The sequence below is a fragment of the Polypterus senegalus genome, chromosome 7 (genome assembly GCF_016835505.1).
Source record: "Polypterus senegalus isolate Bchr_013 chromosome 7, ASM1683550v1, whole genome shotgun sequence".
Lineage (NCBI taxonomy): Eukaryota > Metazoa > Chordata > Cladistia > Polypteriformes > Polypteridae > Polypterus > Polypterus senegalus.
This window is the reverse complement of record NC_053160.1, coordinates 4787474-4806772: the sequence shown is the minus strand read 5'-3', so window position 1 is coordinate 4806772 and position 19299 is coordinate 4787474. Positions and strand designations below refer to the sequence as shown.

Here is a 19299-nt window from a genome sequence, read left to right as displayed (position 1 = left end):
AAGTAGCTGATCGTGTGATCTGACAGTCGACATGAGGACAAGCTGTCAGCGTATCTTTGATCAGTCAGTTTGTTCAGGCTGAGATTGGTTCAGACATCGAGGAAACACAGTTTGAAATTGACAGCCACCATTTTATATTCATGTCTTTAGTTGTCTTTGTCTTCCACAAACTAAGGCTGCACCACATCGACAGACTGAATCCTCTCAAATGACAGGATCTGAGTGAGCGAGAGGAGTGCCAGTCTGGAGGAGATCAGTGAGGTTGTGGAGAGCTTGAAATGTTCAGAGCGGGATTGTGTATCGTATTCAGTAGTGAACAGCGAGCCAGTGACGTCGAGAGAGAATCGGTGTGAGATGTTCAGTGGATTAAGAGCAGCAGGTTATTATCCTGGCAGCAGAATTTTGAAGAAGTTGTAAGCGATGGATACGTTTCTGTGGGATGCCAGATAGAATACCATTACAGTAACCTATATGTGAGGGGACTCGGGCATTAAACCGATACTTCAGTACTGTGTTGTGTAAGAACAGGATGATGGAAGAAGGCAGTCTGAGAAATGTTACTTATATAGGAGGAATTATTTAATAATAATTGTTTAATAATTGCCATTATTAGTGTATAAATGGATACAAATAATTGCATTTAAACGATTTTCCAAAATCGGTTGTGTGTAAACAATACTGTTTTAAACATTATTGCTTTTTTCATCAGAAAACCCAGTTTCCATGTCTGCCTGTATTAGTTTAAATGGCACACAATATGGCGGATGCGCTGGCGTATCGTGTCGACTGGGCAACACAGTCAATGCGGAGTCTGCCTATATATGTCTATGCCTAACTCTGCCTCTCAAGCATTTAGGCCCTCCCACTGGGAGGTGGCACCTAAAAATAGCCCCACCCATCCTTCTGCACAGTTAGGCATCTAAACCTGCCCCTCCAGCATTTAGACCCACCCAGCTATAACACCACCTATGCTTATAGCCCCAACCACCTCATTGGCAAGTCAGGCATCTAACCCCCACCCCATCATCTGGCACACAGGTGGCACCTCCCAGTGGGAGGGCTTAAATGACTAAGCATATAACCCCACCCACCTATCTGTGACTTAAGCCTAAAACTCCACCCAAGATTGTGTCACTCAAGTTTATAGTCCTACCTACCCAATTGGACAGTTGGGCCTCTAACCCCGCCCAGTAATCTGCCACTCAAACCCATGTGTCCTTCTGACTGGCTGCCACAAGTTTACAGCCCCACCCAGGTCAATGGAGAGTTAAGCATCTAAACCCGCCCCCTTAATGGTAGTAATTTGCCACTCAAGACTAAAGGTCCTCACAGCTGGCGGCTATGCAGTCGTCACAACGGCCGTCACGTCACTTTGAAAGGCGCTTTACCAGACATGTGCCGGATTGTTCTGTCACAAGCAGAGGGCAGGTTGAGTAACACCATTGTCTCCTGGGTAGTAGTGCGGCCTGTTGAAGGCGCTATATTAGGCCCATTCGGAGTGCTGTACTGTGTGTGCTCTGCGGTTGATCTTAGGAGGTCCTGCATATGACAACAACAGATATCACCGTGGAAACACAAGGATTGCACTTAGGGGATTCTGCACTACTGCTATGAAAGGCGCTATACCAGCCAGCATCATTAAACACTTCACAAAGCAAATGGTATGAAAGTGGAACGTTAGAACATACGGGTGGTGGCCGAGTGGATTTTAGACGACACACTTGGTGAAAGGCGCTATATACAACACATTTGGATTACTGAGCGACTGTGCTTTATAAAGTAAAATCAGTGGCCAGTCCTTCATGGACATCGCAGGGCAGCACACACAGGAAGACGCTATATAAAGTATGTCTACAAACGTTGTGCTTTGTGAAATGAAAGGCGCCATACAAAACAAAACAAGTCGCAATATCAGACAAAATTCAAAGTTGGCATATAAAAGAAATACAGCAGCAGATGAAAGGCGCTATAAAGTGCTCCACTAACAACCTTCAGCTTTTTGCTTTGTATTCCTCCTTAGAGTGAACGGTGACCAAACATCAGGGGTCTTTAACAAGCTGGACCCCCACCGTCTAGTGTCCGTGACAGACTCTGTGACAGTCACGCTGGACCACAGTCACCTGTTGAAGCAGCACAGTCACTTCCGTCAATTCCTTGGAGGGGCTCTGGGGGTCCCAGTCCTCCTTTCCCCACACCACTCGGCTCAGCTCGCACACCGACGTCAGAGCGTGGAGCGTCAAATAGACCTCCCGATGGACGCGGTGGGTCACGACTACCCGCTGGAGGGAAACCACTGGTGGAGCTCTGACAGCGTGGGCACACATGGAGGATGAGGAGGTCCGGCGCGTGACCCTCAGCTGGGACGGAGGAGTTTCTGAGCTTCTGCGCCTCTCGACGTTCACCCACCTATAGTCGGCTGTGTAAGTGGTGAGGCCCCCAAACGGGATGTCCCTTCTCGTGGTGGAAGGAGGCTCACTGGTAACAACGCGGCGGTCTTCTTTGGCTTCAGGGCTGGGTGGGGTCTTTGAAGTGCTGCTTCTTTGGGACAACTGGCCAGAAGGTGGGTGGTCAGTTTTGGAGACGTTTAAACACAAGTGACTGGGGGGCCTCTGGTGGGGCTTAGAGGTTGGGCTCGTTCTTGAGGAGCTGCACACCCGTTTACACCTCCCTGAAATGAAAATGGGAGACAAAGAATTAAAAATTACAGTTGCTATGTCTGTCATTCCAACAGATGGTGCATCACAAACATTAGCAAATTGTGATGCACCATCTGTTGGAATGACAAAAGCAAACATTAGCACTGCTTCTACAAATCCCATACCAAATGGCATAAAACAGACATATGCATTACATTTGTAATTCCAACAGATGGCGCATCCCTAACATTAGCACTGCCTTTACTAATCCCATACCAAATTGTATTTGTAATTCCAACAGGTGGTGCATAACAAACATTAGCACTGCTTTTATGAATCCCGTACCAAGTCCACCTTAGCAACTGGATAAATTACACTGAACAGACACACACACACACACACACTTCTCCTTATATTAAGGTGGATTTGGTACGGGATTCATAAAAGCAGTGCTAATGTTTGGGATGCACCACCTCTTGGAACGACAAAAGCAATTTGTTAATGTTTGTTATGTGCCATCTGTTGAAATGGCAAACGCAATGCATATGTCTCTGTTATTTGCCATTTGGTATGGGATTTGTAGAAGCAGTGTTAATGTTTATGATTCACCATCTGTGGGAAGGGCAGCGATGCAGCAATCGGACGGAAACACAGACATTTATTCTTTTATTAAGGTGGGCAACACCAGGGAGGTCCACTAGTTAGCAATAAACCACAGAGCCACAGGTTCAGATTGATTAAATGTTCACAACTCCACAAATCTCTCTCCAACAGAGATAAACAGAACCAGTGTTGGTTGATCTTTTACACCCAGCAAGTGCTGTCCACCTCTCCTGACAGCCCCTGGAGGTAAGGTGGTCCCCCCTTTTTTTTAATGCAGGACCCAGTAGCACATTTGGTTCTACAACACTGCACTGTGGAAGCCCCCTCAAAGTGGGGGCAGTTCTCCAATACAGTTTCACACCTGCCGGCAATCCAAGGCACCAAAGTAGGATTCTCCAAAGGGACTACAATTCCCAGCATGCCCCGTGGGAGCTTGTATGGATGTAACTGCTCAGAAGTGCTGCCACCTGGTGTATTGGGGCTGTACAATCTCTAGCATCCCCATCTATGGCGTCCGATGGACCCCTCCATCCCGGACAGAAACCACAGTCCAATGCCAACTCCTATTACAAGGGTCTGCCTGCGCCCGAGTGGTAACAAGGGTCCTCTGATTTAGGGTACGCATTTCATTTTTTGTTAAAATTTCCAACTGGTAACAAATCAAGTTCTGTCTAAACACAAAGTAAACCCAACTACCCCCTCCACAAGGGAGCCACAAATGGCGGTCCCGCCCCCATGACGAACGTGTCATACCTGTGCATGATGGGATCACATCCAGTCTGGTGACACGTCCCCGGTGGGCCGATCTGCCCTCTTCAACCTGATGTCGTCTGTATTCCTGTGAGTAGGTGGTGACGAGCTCCATGGTGGTCTGCGGTTTGGTGTACTTCGGCATCGTCTTGGCTGCTGTAAGGGCCACTCCATGTCGTGTGTCACCGGGCCTGTGCGTAACACACATTAAACATGTCACTTTGTCAATGGCGGAAAAAGCTTCAAATCGCATTCACCACCCCTACCTATGAACCGTAAAAGACCACTTCATCGTGAGACGCAAAGACGGAGGGACCACTGAGCGGTCAGGAGCTTCGCGATTAAACAGGAACGATCCATGAGAAAAAAATAAATAAATAAAGGATAAATATGAGATCCCAGAAATCAGGAGCCCACCAAACACCTTTAAGTACCTTTGGGTACAAAACAAACCCAGTGGACATCACAGCCTCGCCATCATGTGAATCACACACACACACCACAGGCCTGAGCGAACAGGAGCCCCCCCAGAGACCAAAGGGGGTCTGTCTGGAAAATGTCAGCACCACCCGACAGACACGGGGTGACCACCTGTGTGGAGAGCTAAAGGACGCGTTCGTCTGCTGCACACTGGAAATCATGCAACGTGGACATCGTCATTAAAGTGCACACTGCAGGCTTTCATCGAAGGGGACATTTTGGTCACCTGACACTTTTTCAACACTGGGCCACCCCATAATGTTCGGACAGTTGGTGTCACAGATGTTTGCGATTCCTCAGGTGGGTTTCATGGCTTCATCTCTGGACTACTGCAATTCACTGCTCTAATAAATCTCTCCGTGAGCTTCTGCTGCCCTCACCATCACTCGAACCCCATCTATTGACCGTGTCACTCCGGTCTTCATTAAAGTTTCAAATTGATTTTAAAATTCTGCTGCCGTTAACATTTTAAGGCCATTCATAACCTCCATATCTGTCCGACCTTCTTCACGTTGCCATTCCCTCCCGTAACCTTAGAACAGAACAGGGGTGTCCAACTCCTGTCCATGGGGGCTGCAGTGGCTTCTGGTTTTCATTCTAACCATCTTCTTAATTAGTGAGCCGTTTTTACTGCCTTAGTTTTAATTGACGTGACTCGGACCCCCTGAGTTGTTTCTTTTTCTTTCCTTAATGAGAAGCCAATACTTGCTGTTAATGAAACTCATTATTGCAGGGGTCCCCATCTCTGGTCCTGGGGGGGCCGCAGGTTTTCATTCTAACCATCTTCTTAATTAGAGCCTCAGATGGCAATGATCTGCACGCTTTGTGCCCAGCATACAGCTAAATGGCCTAAAGGAGCTGCACTGTATGTTGGCACTCAGAAAGCCCCTCAGGGCAGCGTGCACCCTCGAAATGTGCCGTTTTCAAAGCTCGATTGTTGTGGAATGTTAAATGGCAAATGGAGTGAAGCAAATCCTATTCGAGCCACGTTAACACACAAATGAAAAATAAATGGAACTGTTGGCACCATCCACACTTTAAAGAAATCAAACAGAACTTACTTCAAAGCTGCTCTCCCCATCACTTGGCTGGGACCAACACGGTCCTGGGCATTTGCGATTTTTGACGTACAAATGGCAGGCACGCAGAATTTCTCCCGGTACTCGGTCGTCAGGTGAATCTGATGGGAGCCGCTGCAGGCTTTCGGAGGCCACCTGAAAGAAAAGGAAACGTCACATCAAATCACCCAACGTGCCACCGCAAACAGAACAAACTGGATTACTGCTGCCTCGCAGCTCTAGGCAGGGTCAACTTAAAGCAGGCGTGTCCCGCTCCGGTCCTGGAGGGCCACACTGGCTGCCGCTTTTCATTCTAACCATCTTCTTAATCAGTGACCCGTCTGTGCTGCTAATTAACGTGTTTTTGCCTTCGTTTTAATTGACGTGTCTCAGACCCTCTTAGTTGTTTCTTTTTCCTTGAAGTCAAGAATGAGACACAAAACAACCTGCCATGAGAGCAGCTCACCTGAAAATAAAGAAGGTTGTTTTGGTGACCTGAGCAGACCAACGTGACCATCTTGACGGTGAAACAGAAAATCAACAGCCTGCTGTGGTAGAACAAGAGTCCGGATATTCAACAACGGCTTCTCATTAAGAAACTGCCTGGAGACTGAAGACCCGATTTAGCGGCTCATCTGTCGGCTCGCTTCACGTCTCATTTGTGGTTGCCTGCCATTTAATGATGAAACAAATCAAATCAGAGGACTGAATCCTTAAAAACGGGGCCATTAAAATAAAGGGAAAAGGAATTCATTGGCAGTGATTAGGGTTAGGGTCGTGTGGTATAGCGGGTCCAAAAAGGCCAGTTTTAATAAATAATCACCGCACTCGCGGCTTAGCAAGGGGGCACAGCGGCGTGTAGCCGAAGAGCTTCCTGAGGAGTTGGTGATGTGGCCGTTTCTCACCCAAGTACTCCGTGAGAAGTGGTCGGCGTCCGTCATTGTTCCCTGGAGCTGCCGATTGCCAAGACTACCACGTCCTCTTCATACATAAGAAGCGCGAGTCGGCGAGTAAATATTCTGCTCTTGGCCTCAGACTCCATGACGCTCTGTGATGCTGCTGCTTCGGGCCATGGCTAGATGGGCTGGGGCCTCCGTGCCCCGGGTGGATTTTGGGAACAGAGGTGCCTAATGGGGCCAGTAGGGGAGCTGGCTCCTTGGAGGGCTCAGGCCCCTCAGCCGTTCCTCCCCATCCTCAGACATTTCCCTCCTCCTGCTCCTTCACATCATCACACCAACATGCACATAGGGCCTTGGGGTGTGGGTAAGTCAGGGGGTGCGGGTATGGATCCCATTTCTGCAGTCCTGTGGCAGCCTAACCCCAATTTTATTTGCACATTAAACACTTCCACAAACAACATTCCACACAAATGCACACTTAGGGCCTTGGGAGTGGGCACACTCGACGGCATCCGGTGGGGGGAAATTTCAGCCTCACTCCGAGTGCCGAATTTTAAACTGCACCTAGTCACGGAGAGTTTTGGGGGGGGGGAAGTGGGGCTGTGTGTTGGCATCAGCTGGTGTAGGCCACATGGTGCCGGCACTACCCGCGCCCCCCCCAACCACAAAATGCACCTTATCAACACACACCAACACTACATTAGGGCAGGCGGAGGGAGACACCTCTGTTCTCAGTTAGCTGCCCGGGGCTGGAGGCTAGGAGTGGGAGATGGCCGTCTGCCTGTGGTCTGGAGTGGGGGGTGCCTGATCATTATTACCCCTGCAGAACGGGGCTAACTCTGACGTCCAGGAATGGCTGTAACTCAGGTACGGCAGCACCGGGACCAGAGTTAGGTAGGGTGTGTGTGGGGAGTGTGAATGGGTGTCTGGCGTACATCCTTGTAAGTCTTGGGTTGTATGTGTATGTGAGAGCCTGAGGGAGGGAGGGAGTGTATGACTGTGTTGGTGTGTGACTGTATATGTCAGGTGGGGTTTTGGACTCCTCATCTCTCCTTCACAGCCGAACAGGACACGGTCCAAAAAGAAAGAGAGGAAAGAATGGAAGGTTGTAGAAGGAGGCAAAAGAAAGAGCGAGAGCCGGTGTGAGGGAGAAGGAGAGCGAGCGAATGGTCAAGAGAGAGAGCAGGAGAGCGATCGGGCGAGCGAGCGAGAGAGAGCAACAGAGAGAGCGGGCGAGCGAGCGAGAGAGAGAGCGAGAGAGATCAGGAGAGAGAGCGAGCGAGAGAGAGAGAGAGAGAGAGAGAGAGAGAGAGCAGGCTCAATGTAGCAGAGGCAGCTGGAAGGAGAGCCCTGAGAAAGAACGTTAGGCCGACACTCGGTGGGGCTGAAGGAAGCGGTGACTCCCGCTGAGCGATTAAGAAGCTGGAGTGACCGACGAGGAGGACGAGGACGACTGGCCATGAAAGATAAAGGAAGTGGAGGAGGCTTTGGGCTGGTTTAGCCCCAGTGTGAGTGCCTTGGCCGCTGGGTAACTAACCCAAGTCTCGGTCCAGTTTGGATCCCAACGTAGCCAGGGATCGGACGGCTACTGGACTGGAGTGAAAGGCAGCTGTCCCTGCAGGTGGGCGACTCTCCAGTTGCAAAGCCCGACGGGAGAAGCAGAGGAAGTAGAAAAGGTAGCAAGAGGACACCGTGCTTTGGATATTTTAAAAGAGACTGCTTCATGCCAGTGTTTTAACCTCATCGTTTAGAAGGATATATATTATTTTTAACCTCCACTTTTGTTTTAATTGATTTATTTAATGACTTTGGAGACACTGCACTTTATTTAATTTGAACATGGTTTTGATTATTGTTTTAAATAAAAGCACTTTCCACTTTTGCACCATCCCCTTGCTTTGTTGTGCCTCACTGCCAAGCTCATCGGTGACATTACTGATGGTGTCGGGTTCAAGGGGCTCTCGTACAGACAGATGGGAGCGTGGAGCGAACCCGCATCGTCACAGGTCAGAATGAAAACCTGCAGCCGGAGCTGGACACCCCTGTCTTAAAGGGTACATTGCACCCTCCTAGGCGAACTCGGCTGCAAGCGCCCAAAAAGGAGAGGAGTTTAACTGGAGACCCCGCAGTAGGTATGACGGAGGTCATGTGATGACCACCCACAAGTCTAACCTTAGTGTAACCAGGCATGTGATGGGAGTCACGTGACTGACCGCATAGGTAATTGGAGGCTCTTACTGGGCAAAAAGAGAAATCCAGCATGGGGTGCATCATTGAAATGGACAAATTACGCCCCTTGGAGTCGGTGAACTCAAAAAAATCAACAAGCATATCCCACCCCCCCTTGGAAAACAGCAGCCCGACGATAGCATTTGAAACAGACGAGTGGAGGTGGTCCGTCCTTGTGATTGCAGGTGAAATCTACAGACGGAGGGGGAGTCCAGACATTTGTCGTAATGCACTTTTTCAGTACAAATGCTTGCAACGCACCATCTGTTGGAATGGGGCAGGTTATCCACTTTAATTCGAGTGTGTGTGTGTGTGTGTGTGTGTGTGTGTGTGTGCATGTAAACACAGATTTGCTGGCTATCCCTTATGGGCTTGGGGGGCCTCCAGGGTATGAGCCAACATCCAGTGCAGCTCCTTTAGGCCATTTAGCTGTACGTTGGGCACAAAGCGTGCAGATCATTGCCATCTGAGGCTCACTAATTAAGAAGATGGTTAGAATGAAAACCAGAAGCCACTGCAGCCCCCCAAGACTGGATATGGGGACCCCTGCAATAATGAGTTTAATTAACAGCAAGAATTGGCTTCTTATTAAGGAAAGAAAAAGAAACTCAGGGGGTCCGAGTCACGTCACTTAAAACTAAGGCAGTAAAAACGGCTCACTAATTAAGAAGATGGTTAGAATGAAAACCAGAAGCCACTGCAGCCCCCCAAGACTGGATATGGGGACCCCTGCAATAATGAGTTTAATTAACAGCAAGAATTGGCTTCTTATTAAGGAAAGAAAAAGAAACTCAGGGGGTCCGAGTCACGTCACTTAAAACTAAGGCAGTAAAAACGGCTCACTAATTAAGAAGATGGTTAGAATGAAAACCAGAAGCCACTGCAGCCCCCCAAGACCAGAGTTGGACACCCCTGTTCTGTTCTAAGGTTACGGCCCCCAAGGGAATGGCTAAGCGTGAGGAATGGCAGCATGTAAAACACACAGATTTGCTGGCTATCCCATATGGGCTTGGGGGCCTCCAGGGTATGAGCCATTATCTACATAACCCTAAAATAAAAAAAAACTTCAATTCTAAGTTACGAGTCGTATTTAACATACCGTAAAGGCACAGATTTCACGTCACCATTCATTCACGGCTATAAAATGTCCGTCTCAGCTGGGTGGTTCCCTCCTTCATTTTTAGCTGTAACAGGCTCTAATTTGGTTTCTTCTACAGCGTCTTCTCCATAGGTGTTACCTCACTTGTCACAACCCATCTTTCTCATATGATCGCCACTCGTCGTCCAGCCAGTCCCCGTTTTCATTTGAACTTCGATCTCTTAACACGGACCCTTTCGCTATTACAGTAAAACAGCCATCTGATTTGCTACATAACAAAACAACAACAACTCCAACTTTTCAGTTTCTACATCACTTTTTACAGTTATATAGAGCAAGCTGAGGTCAAGTGGCACTTTATCCTCTGCACATTTTATAGTTTTCTTGGGATTACCCTACTTGTTCATCATGACAAAGTTCAGCAACCATAACAAAGTGCAACAAAGGATCATCACTTCATGTAAATAAATGAATGTGCAAAATTTGCTCTAAAGGAAAGTGAGTGTTGAGATTCTATTATGAAGGGAATTGAGGACATTTATTACAACACCGCAGTGCAGAAAGTTGCTCATCCAACTTAACTACAAGGCACTAAGGGTACGAATGAAAACTTGAGATATTTTCATATAAGATATTTGGGTAGAAATACTATAAGAATTACATATCATATTACTGCGTTCACATTTCCAGTGTAGTCCAAGCTGATGATAGAGTCTGTTGTTTTCCCACTCTAATAACTTTTCTATTGATCTTCTTGTTCTTTTGTTGAGACAAATAACCGGCCAAAGACTGCAGCCCAGTGTGCCACAGCAGCAAAGACACCCGCAAAGTAGCCACTTTATATTTACAGGAAGGTTCTTTCTTAAACATGCACTGACTCGACCAATACTGGTCTTGAATTCTTCTGGGGCAACTTCCCTGTAAGAACTGAAGGAAACTCGGTGTCAACCTTGTTGCTCAAACCAAATACGGTAATGTGCCCGGCTCCCGCATGACAAGTGGCTCTGGACAGTATCTCGTGAGGTGTTCCTCCTCTTCGTCCAGCTCATAGATAGTATCAAAGTCTACAAACTACAGCCTTTTGATTTAATCCACGGCTTCTCCGCTGTTTTATTGTTCATTTATTACGATTATAGTTATTGTGTAGGTATTTTAGACTTACTTTACATTGTTCAGGTCCCCATTTCCTTTATCATTCCAACCGTACCCCCATTAACATGTCTATCGAGGTGATCACCATCGATCAAAGAACTGTCACTTACCGAGTGGTTTCCATGCCCGGAGATGGCGCCTGCCTTTTCCATTCTCTGTGTTACATATTGCACGGCCATATCAGGCTCACTCTTGATATCCATTGTGTCTTATGTATTGAATGACTGGACAGGTTCAAGGTGTGGACTGATGACGTACAGGAGATAATTAGACTACACAGGAGCACTAGAAGAGTGAAATGCTTAAGACCTTCACCTATGGATCTGCATGTGAGTTGATGGCTGCCGCTGAATTGTTCAGTTGTCACTTTCAAGTGTACCGAAATGGCCAAATATTTTACACCTTTGGACAACCGCCAATGCCTCTTAAACATCTTAGATTGACAGGTGACGATTTCAGTAGTGGACACTTTGATGTTTATGAATGTTTCAACTCTCAAAAGCTGGATGTGAAGTTATTGATGAAGCCGGTTGTGTGCTTACAACGCTTGACAGATGCCAAATGTCACTTCAACACAAGTCCTACAAATACTGTCGTCATTGAAACAAACCATGAGACTCAAACCGATTATGACAGCAGCAATCCAAGCTGTGAGATTTGAGACAAGATTACTGTTCACATGGCCGACTGTACGTTACATGCTCAAGAGTAAGCTCAAGCACAGCTTGGTCAGATTACAACCGGAGGGCCGAACTCACAACGTGGTATACAAAGAGATCCTTAACAAATAATTATTGGTAGATTTACACTCAGTTTAAAAAGGTTTCATTTTCTTCTTAATAAAAATTTTAAGGCAGAACTTCGCCGCTGCGGAGCACAGGTATTTTTGTTTTATAGACAGAGACAGAGACAGATAGAGATAGATAGATAGATATACATACATACACACACTATATATCTATCTCTCTCTAAATATATATCTCTATCGATATCTCTATCTATCTATCGATATCTCTATCTATCTATATAATGTGTGTGTGTGTGTGTATAGATAGATGTGAAAGGCACTATATAATAGATAGAGATATAGATATGGGATCAACAGTAGAGTAATGGGGAGTGTGGAAGAGAAGTGAAGAAGAGAGTGCAGACAGGGTGGAGAAGAGTGTCAGGAGTGATTTGTGACAGACGGGTATCAGCAAGAGTGGCAGGGAAGGTCTAAAGAAGGTGGTGGGGTGACAGAAGATGACGAGGACAGGAGGATATGGAACAAGATGATTCGCTGTAGCGACCCCGAGGAGGAGGAGGAGGAGAAGATTAGCAACAAAATGTGAATAACTAAAGAGCAGCTTTTCTCCATGTACTTTGTTTCCATTTACACCTCTGTCTGTATTTATCGTGCATTGTTGGGTTTAATTAAATTAATAAAAAGTGAAGGATTGAGAATTCTTCCTCCATTGTAGCCTTCAAATCATTTGGAGGATATCCTTAAAGAGGAGAAGGAAATCGAGGATATGAGACTGAGCCGACATAGCAGAGTTAAAAGCACCAACAAGCCATGACATTCAAGGATTGCTTTCTATTTAGGCAACTGGGTTGGAACAAAAACCAGCAGCCACTGCGGCCCTCCAGGACCGACTTTGCCCACCCCTGGGCTATGCAATCGGACCAGAGGAGTTGTACTCCAAATTGGTCCAACAATTGTGACATGTCAACTTTGAACAGGCGACAAGAAAGGTCATGTAGTCCATCTAGCAAGAGACACCACAGGAGATCTCGATACGCCATTTGTAGTAAAACGTTTACAGTTGCCCATTACGGTACCTTTTGCGAAGACAATTAACAAATCACAGGGACAGACATTCGAAAAATGTGGTTTTATTTATTAGAGAGAAGGAAACGAAATTCACTCACTGGCAGTTCAAACACGGAATCAAAACTCAAAATTCCAAATATTGTTTCTACTGAAGTTTTATTGTAAAAGTGTAAGCTAAAAAAGTATTTGCATGTGAATTTCAAAGCCAAAGAGAATGAAAACATAACGAATATCGCAACACGAAACGTAATCTACTTTCAATTGATGATGCTTTACTATTTTTTATTCTGGTTAATCACTCGCTGTAATGTAAAATAGTTCGTTCTATTATGAAGATGTAACAATTCCCATGAAAATAACAATCAGTTTAAATTTTACATCTGCTTCACTATATGCGAGCGGCAGAGTCACAAAGTGGCCGACACGTAGCGCCCGCCCGGGGGTTGGCAAGCAGGTGGCAGATTTCCCCTAGTCATTAAAATCATTAACCCCATCAAAGCTCATGCCGTTAACGTGCATCTGTTTTAGCAGCTTTGCGAGGAGACGGACACAAAAGTTAAATGGCTTCCTAAAGGCACAGCGCTTACCAGAGTGTTTAAGTTACGAGAGCCGCTCCACAGATTTCTTTTAGAGAAACAATCACCACTGGCAGCACACTTCTGTAACATGGCATGGATCGCAACACTCTTATTTGTGCAACATATTCAACTTGCTCAATTGAACTAAACGGTCTTCAGATTGGTAGATAAAGTGAGAGGGGTCCGGTCCGGTCCGGCTGCAGCCACTGTGGAGCTCCAGAGTAGGCGGAAACACGTGACCTCCACAGCAGGGCGGAAACACAAAGTGACGGAAACCGCGCACGTGGATCGTAAACTTTGGGACAGAGTTACTGTATTCATATACAGATGTGACGTTAGTATATGCGTGAATAAAACCATTGATAGGAGACGAGTCTGCACACTAACAGCGGGCTGTTATGTTGATTAAACTTGTAAGAAAGAATATCACCGCCCTCTGTCCGCATGCTGTTCATCATAAACTAGTTAGTGGAGAATATTGTATGTTACAGCTGTTAAATTCAGTTCAGTTTTATTATATTAATAGGTAAGTTGGTTTCTCAGGGTGTTTTACAAAGATGCCTTGAAATAACATTAAAAACATCACTAAGAACAAATGTATTACAAATATGAACTATAGCAGCAAGCAACTTACTGTAATAAAATAGATCAAATAGATTGGTTCAAGTGATAATAGCGCATTTTCTTAATTTAAGTCTGTGGATATAAGGTTAAAATTCTTTGTAAGATTAATAGCCATTGGAATAAAATGAGTATTTGAACCAGTGGCTTTATGCTCTTCATTTCTTCCGCACCTGACCTGATTGCACAACTCTGAACGAATTAAAGAATTTTAACAAGTGGACAGTCACAGCACTAAGGACAGGGACAGTCAGCGACACAGTGTTCTTTTCTTTTGAAAACGGATCATATATTTCTATAAAAACTGGTTGGATACGTTAGGTTTTATAAACCTGATGCCTTAAGACAAATGGCAGTTTTATTAATAATAACTGATGTCTAAAAGATAATTTTTAAACAAACACAATTTGCTCATAAGAGGGAAATTGAAACAATAGATCAAAACGGAAAGGAAACTTTATATGATTTACGTGAGTGGGAAAATAAAAACTACATACTTTATATAATCTCTCTCTTAGATCGATAGATAGATATATCTATATCTATATCTATATACTGCTCAAAAGAATTAAAGGAACAGAGTATAGCATAAAGTCAATGAAACTTCTGGGATGTTAATCTGGTCAGTTAAGTAGCAGAGGGGGTTGTTAATCACTTTCAGCTGCTGTCGTGTTAATGAAATTAACAACAGATGCACTAGAGGGGCAACAATGAGATGACCCCCAAAACAGGAATGGTTTAACAGGTGGAGGCCACTGACATTTTTCCCTCCTCATCTTTTCTGACTGTTTCTTCACTAGTTTTGCATTTGGCTACAGTCAGTGTCACTACTGGTAGCATGAGGCGATACCTGGACCCTACAGAGGTTGCACAGGTAGTCCAACTTCTCCAGGATGGCACATCAATACGTGTCATTGCCAGAAGGTTTGCTGTGTCTCCCTGCACAGTCTCGAGGGCATGGAGGAGATTCTAGGAGACAAGCAGTTACTCTAGGAGAGCTGGAGAGGGCCATAGAAGGTCCATAACCCATCAGCAGGACCAGTATCTGCTCCTTTGGGCAAGGAGGAACAGGATGAGCACTGCCAGAGCCCTACAAAATGACCTCCAGCAGGCCACTGGTGTGAATGTCTCTGACCAAACAACCAGAAAGACTTCATGAGGGTGACCCAAGGGCCCCATGTCCTCTAATGGGCCCTGAGCTCACTGCCCAGCAGCATGCAGCTCGATTGGCATTCGCCATAGAATACCAGAATTGGCAGATGCACCACTGGTGCCCTGTGCCTTTTACAGATGAGAGCAGGTTCACCCTGAGCACGTGACAGAAGTGAAAGGGTCTGGAGAAGCCATGGAGAACATTATGCTGCCTGTAACATCATTCAGCATGAGCAGTTTGGTGGTGGGTTAATGATTGTCTGGGGAGGCATATCCATGGAGGGTCACACAGACCGCTACAGGCTTGACAAAGGCACCTTGGCTGCCATTAGGTATCAGGATGAAATCCTTGGACCCATTGTCAGACCCTATGCTGGTACAGTGGCTCCTGGTGCACGACAATTCCTGGCCTCATGTGGTGAGAGTATGCAGGCAGTTCCTGGAGGATGAAGGAATTGATACCATTGACTGGCCACCACACTTTCCTGACCTAAATCCAATAGAACACCTCTGGGACATTATGTTTTGGTCCATCCAATGCCACCAGGTTGCACCTCAGACTGTCCAGGAGCTCAGTGATGCCCTGGTCCAGATCTGGGAGGAGATCCCCACAACACCATCTGTCATCTCATTAGATGCATGCACCGATGTTGTCAGGCATGTATACAAGAACACAGGGGCCATACAAAGTGCTGCGTACAATTTGAGTTGCTGCAATTAAATTTTGGCAAAATGGACTAGCCTGCCACATCATTTTTCACTCTGATTTTTGGGGCGTCTTTGAATTCAGGGCTCTGTAGGTTGATCATTTTCATTTCCATCAAACGATGTGGCATCCTTTCGTTCCTAACACATTACCCAGTCTATATCAGTATAGATATCCAGGAGGATTTCTTTTTCCCATTGAGATCTGATGTGTTTTCAAAGTGTTCCTTTAATTTTTTGAGCTTATATATATATATATATATATATATATATATATATATATATATATATATATATATATATATATATATATATATATATATTACATTACATTACCTGCCAAATACAAAGAGTACACCGCATGTGTTTCGCCCTAATTGGGGCTCATCAGATGTGCACACCTAAGCTTCCTCTTACGGCGGTTGAACATTGGACATCAACGTTACGCCACAAAGGATGCTTTATTTATTTTGCAGGATTAATATTTTCATTATGGTCAACTAATGTGTAACTAAAATGAATTATACACTGTAATGTCAAATTGTACTGCATGCACAGTTCCGATCGGGCCGTGCCGTAAAGTAGATATTTTTGTTTTAATGGTTTTTTTCATTAAGCGCATGAGGTGTGCGTCACTACCTGATTCCCGTTGCCGGCTCGATCTGCGTGCGCGTGCGTATGAAAGGCTACGTCATCACACACTTTACGGTGCTGCCCAATCTATTTAACGCATGCGTGAATGCTTGAAGGCGGTATACGCCGACTGTGGAGGTCACGTGTTTCCGCTTACTGTGGAGCTCCAGTGGCTGCAGCCAGGTGCTCTTGGAGAAAGTGGCCGCACTTAAAGCTAAACTGGAACTGTGGGGACAGCGAGTGAACACAGGGATATCGGCCATATTTCAAACATTAGCAGGGAGATTTCGGCAGAGCCTGTGCCAGGGCCTTCATTCTCCCAGCTGGTACACATTCACTTGTCTTTGCTTTTAAACGAGTTGGAGCATTAGATCCGCAAAGTGGCTAGTGAGTAGCACTCGCCCTGGGGTTGGTGAACGAAGTGAGCAGAGGGCAGAGCCGTGAAGTGACTAATGTGTAGTGCCCACCCAGGAGTTGGCGAGCGGTGAAGTGAGTAGTGTGTAGTGCCCGCCCAGGGGTTGGCGAGCAGTGAAGTGACTAATGTGTAGTGCCCGCCCAGGGGTTGGCGAGCGGAGTGAGCAGAGGGCAGAGGCACCGAGTCTTGTTATAAAATGAAAGTGCAGACACAGATGTAAACAAACACTCAAGCTACTTCACTGAACTGGGATCACCACCTGAAAATAATGAAACCCAACATGTACACAAACATTGCAGGACGTACTTAAGAAAGGATAAACTCTGCAGGAACCTCCTTGATTGTCAAAGGAAATGCAGAAACTGGGAAATTAAGAGGGAATTTAATGAACCCCAGAGTCCCACAGAGCCCTGTTATCCGTCTGAACACTCGAGCCCCTTAATCTCCAAGACCATCACAATAGGAAAGTCGCTCTGAATAAGTAAAAATGTCAACAACGTCGATGAAAGCCCAGAGCCCTAAACCAACAGCTTATCGGAGAGTCGCTTACCTCCTGGTGTCCAAATCTCGGCTGCGCGAGAGCTCAGTGGTCACCAGACGCCCCATTGCCGTGTTCTCGGGCTTCCTTTGATTGATTTACTTCTGTGCTACGACTCCGAACATCAATTGCCACGAGGATCTCAAGGCTCTGCCACTCCAGTGCATTATTTATGTCAGGAAGCCATGGAAGAAGAAAAAAAAAAAAAAGAGAAAGGGGAGCAAGCCGCGGAGGAGTAGGTTGCTAAAAATAACTGCATTACTCACTTCAGTGAAGATGAAGCTCGTGACGGAGCGAGGGAAGAAAGCAGCAGGAAAAAAATATAAATTAGAGCATTTTAATTAAAAAAAAAAAAGTGGCTGTCCAATACCAGTAAGTGGCACCGTGCCCTTGATGCCCACCTGTGTGACATGTCAAAGTGTGCCTCAGGTGGCGCCGGTCATCAGGCCCACTGTTTTGTGTTGAGGCTTTGGCCTATGCCATGTCCTAATGCTGCACAGTCTTGTGCCCACTTGCCTGAGGTGATCTTTGGGCCTCAAGTTCAGCTGAACCTCAGGCTCGGACCACTCGCTGTGCAATCTGCTCAGTCACACGGCCACCTGCCAACTCTCATCTCCATGACAGATGAGCATCTAATGTTATACAGGCGTGGAGAAATCTGCCATGAAAGAACAGCCCACAAATGTCTCGCGTGTCACCTGAAACTGAACAAAGTCGCTGGCAGCCCAACGTCCTCTCATCCACGTTTAACACAATTTCGACTTGGCTGTGGAGCTTTGATTCAACAGAATATTTCAAATAACAATCACAAATGAAACAACATGGAAAACAAGTGATGGGACCCTCAACCTCATACACTCTATTGCCCAAAGTATGGGCACACCCCCAAATCATTGAATTCTGGTGTTCCAGTCACTTCCACGGCCACAGGTGTATAAACTCGAGCCCCTCGGCATGCAGACTACCAGCTTCTACAAACATTTGTGACAGAATGGGTCGCTCTCAGAAGCTCAGGGAGTTCAAGCCTGGTACAGTCATAGGATGCCACCTGTGCCATGTCCTCGTTACTAAATACTCCACGGTCGACTGTCAGTGGTATTCTAACAAAGTGGAAGAGATTGGGAACAGCAGCAAGTCAGCCATGAAGTGGTAGGCCACGTCAAATCACAGAGTGGGGACAGCACATGCCGAGGTGGGCAGAAGTTGACAACTTTCTGCTGATTCGGTAGTCACAGACCTCCAAAAGCTCAAGAAAAGTGCAGCGTAGAGAGAGAGCTTCATGGAGTGAATGGGTCTCTACGGTCGAGCAGTTGCAGCCAAGCCTGACGTCACCAAATGCAATGCAAAGCGTCACATGCAGTGGTGTAAAGCCCACCGCCCGTCACTGGACACTGGAATGGACAGTGCAGACGTGTCCTCTCTGGAGTCTGGCGAGGAGAACGGGACTTGCCCGACAGCATTGTGCCAAGGGGAAAGTTTGGTGAAGGGTGGGGGGGGGATTATGGTGTGGGGTTGGTTGGGCTCGGCCCCCAAAGTTCCAGTGAAAGTAACTCTTAATGCTTCAGCATACAAAGCCATTTTGGACAATCTCATGCTCCCAACTTTGTGGGTACAGTTTGGGGTTGGCAACATGACTTGGCACACACACACACACACCCCAGTGCACAAAGCAAGGTCTGTAAAGAAATGGAAGAGCAAGTTTGGTGGGGCTGCACAAGGGCCCTGACCAAAACCCGACAGACCACCTTTGGGAGACGGCGAGCGAGTGCGCCAGGCCATCTCATCAGACATCAGTGCCTGACCTCCCATATTCTCTCCTGGTCACAGATTCCCATACACACTCACCCTGTTGTGTATTTGGTTGCTGAACAGAAGAGCTAAAGCTGTCAGAGCTGCAAATCCTGGAGCTCTCAGAATGGGATGGCATTAAAGTTC

The 19299-nt window shown here is 46.4% G+C and overlaps 1 protein-coding gene and 1 pseudogene across 2 annotated transcripts; both read right to left on the bottom strand.

The window, feature by feature from the left end:
- Positions 1 to 1909: 1909 nt before the first annotated feature.
- LOC120532288 lies at positions 1910 to 18245 on the bottom strand. 2 transcript variants are annotated; one of them, XM_039758164.1, is made up of 4 exons: positions 17377 to 18245; positions 5531 to 5683; positions 3993 to 4180; positions 1910 to 2668 (listed from the first exon to the last, which is right to left on the bottom strand). In XM_039758164.1, the coding sequence occupies exons 1-4, from the start codon at positions 17430 to 17432 to the stop codon at positions 2073 to 2075; spliced, it is 993 nt and encodes a 330-aa protein (XP_039614098.1). In that variant the 5' UTR covers positions 17433 to 18245; the 3' UTR covers positions 1910 to 2072. The 2 variants fall into 2 exon arrangements, with proteins under 2 accessions (XP_039614098.1, XP_039614099.1); XM_039758165.1 differs by lacking the exon at positions 17377 to 18245 and adding an exon at positions 13310 to 13509.
- Positions 10281 to 12722, bottom strand: LOC120532101 (annotated as a pseudogene).
- Positions 18246 to 19299: the final 1054 nt, after the last annotated feature.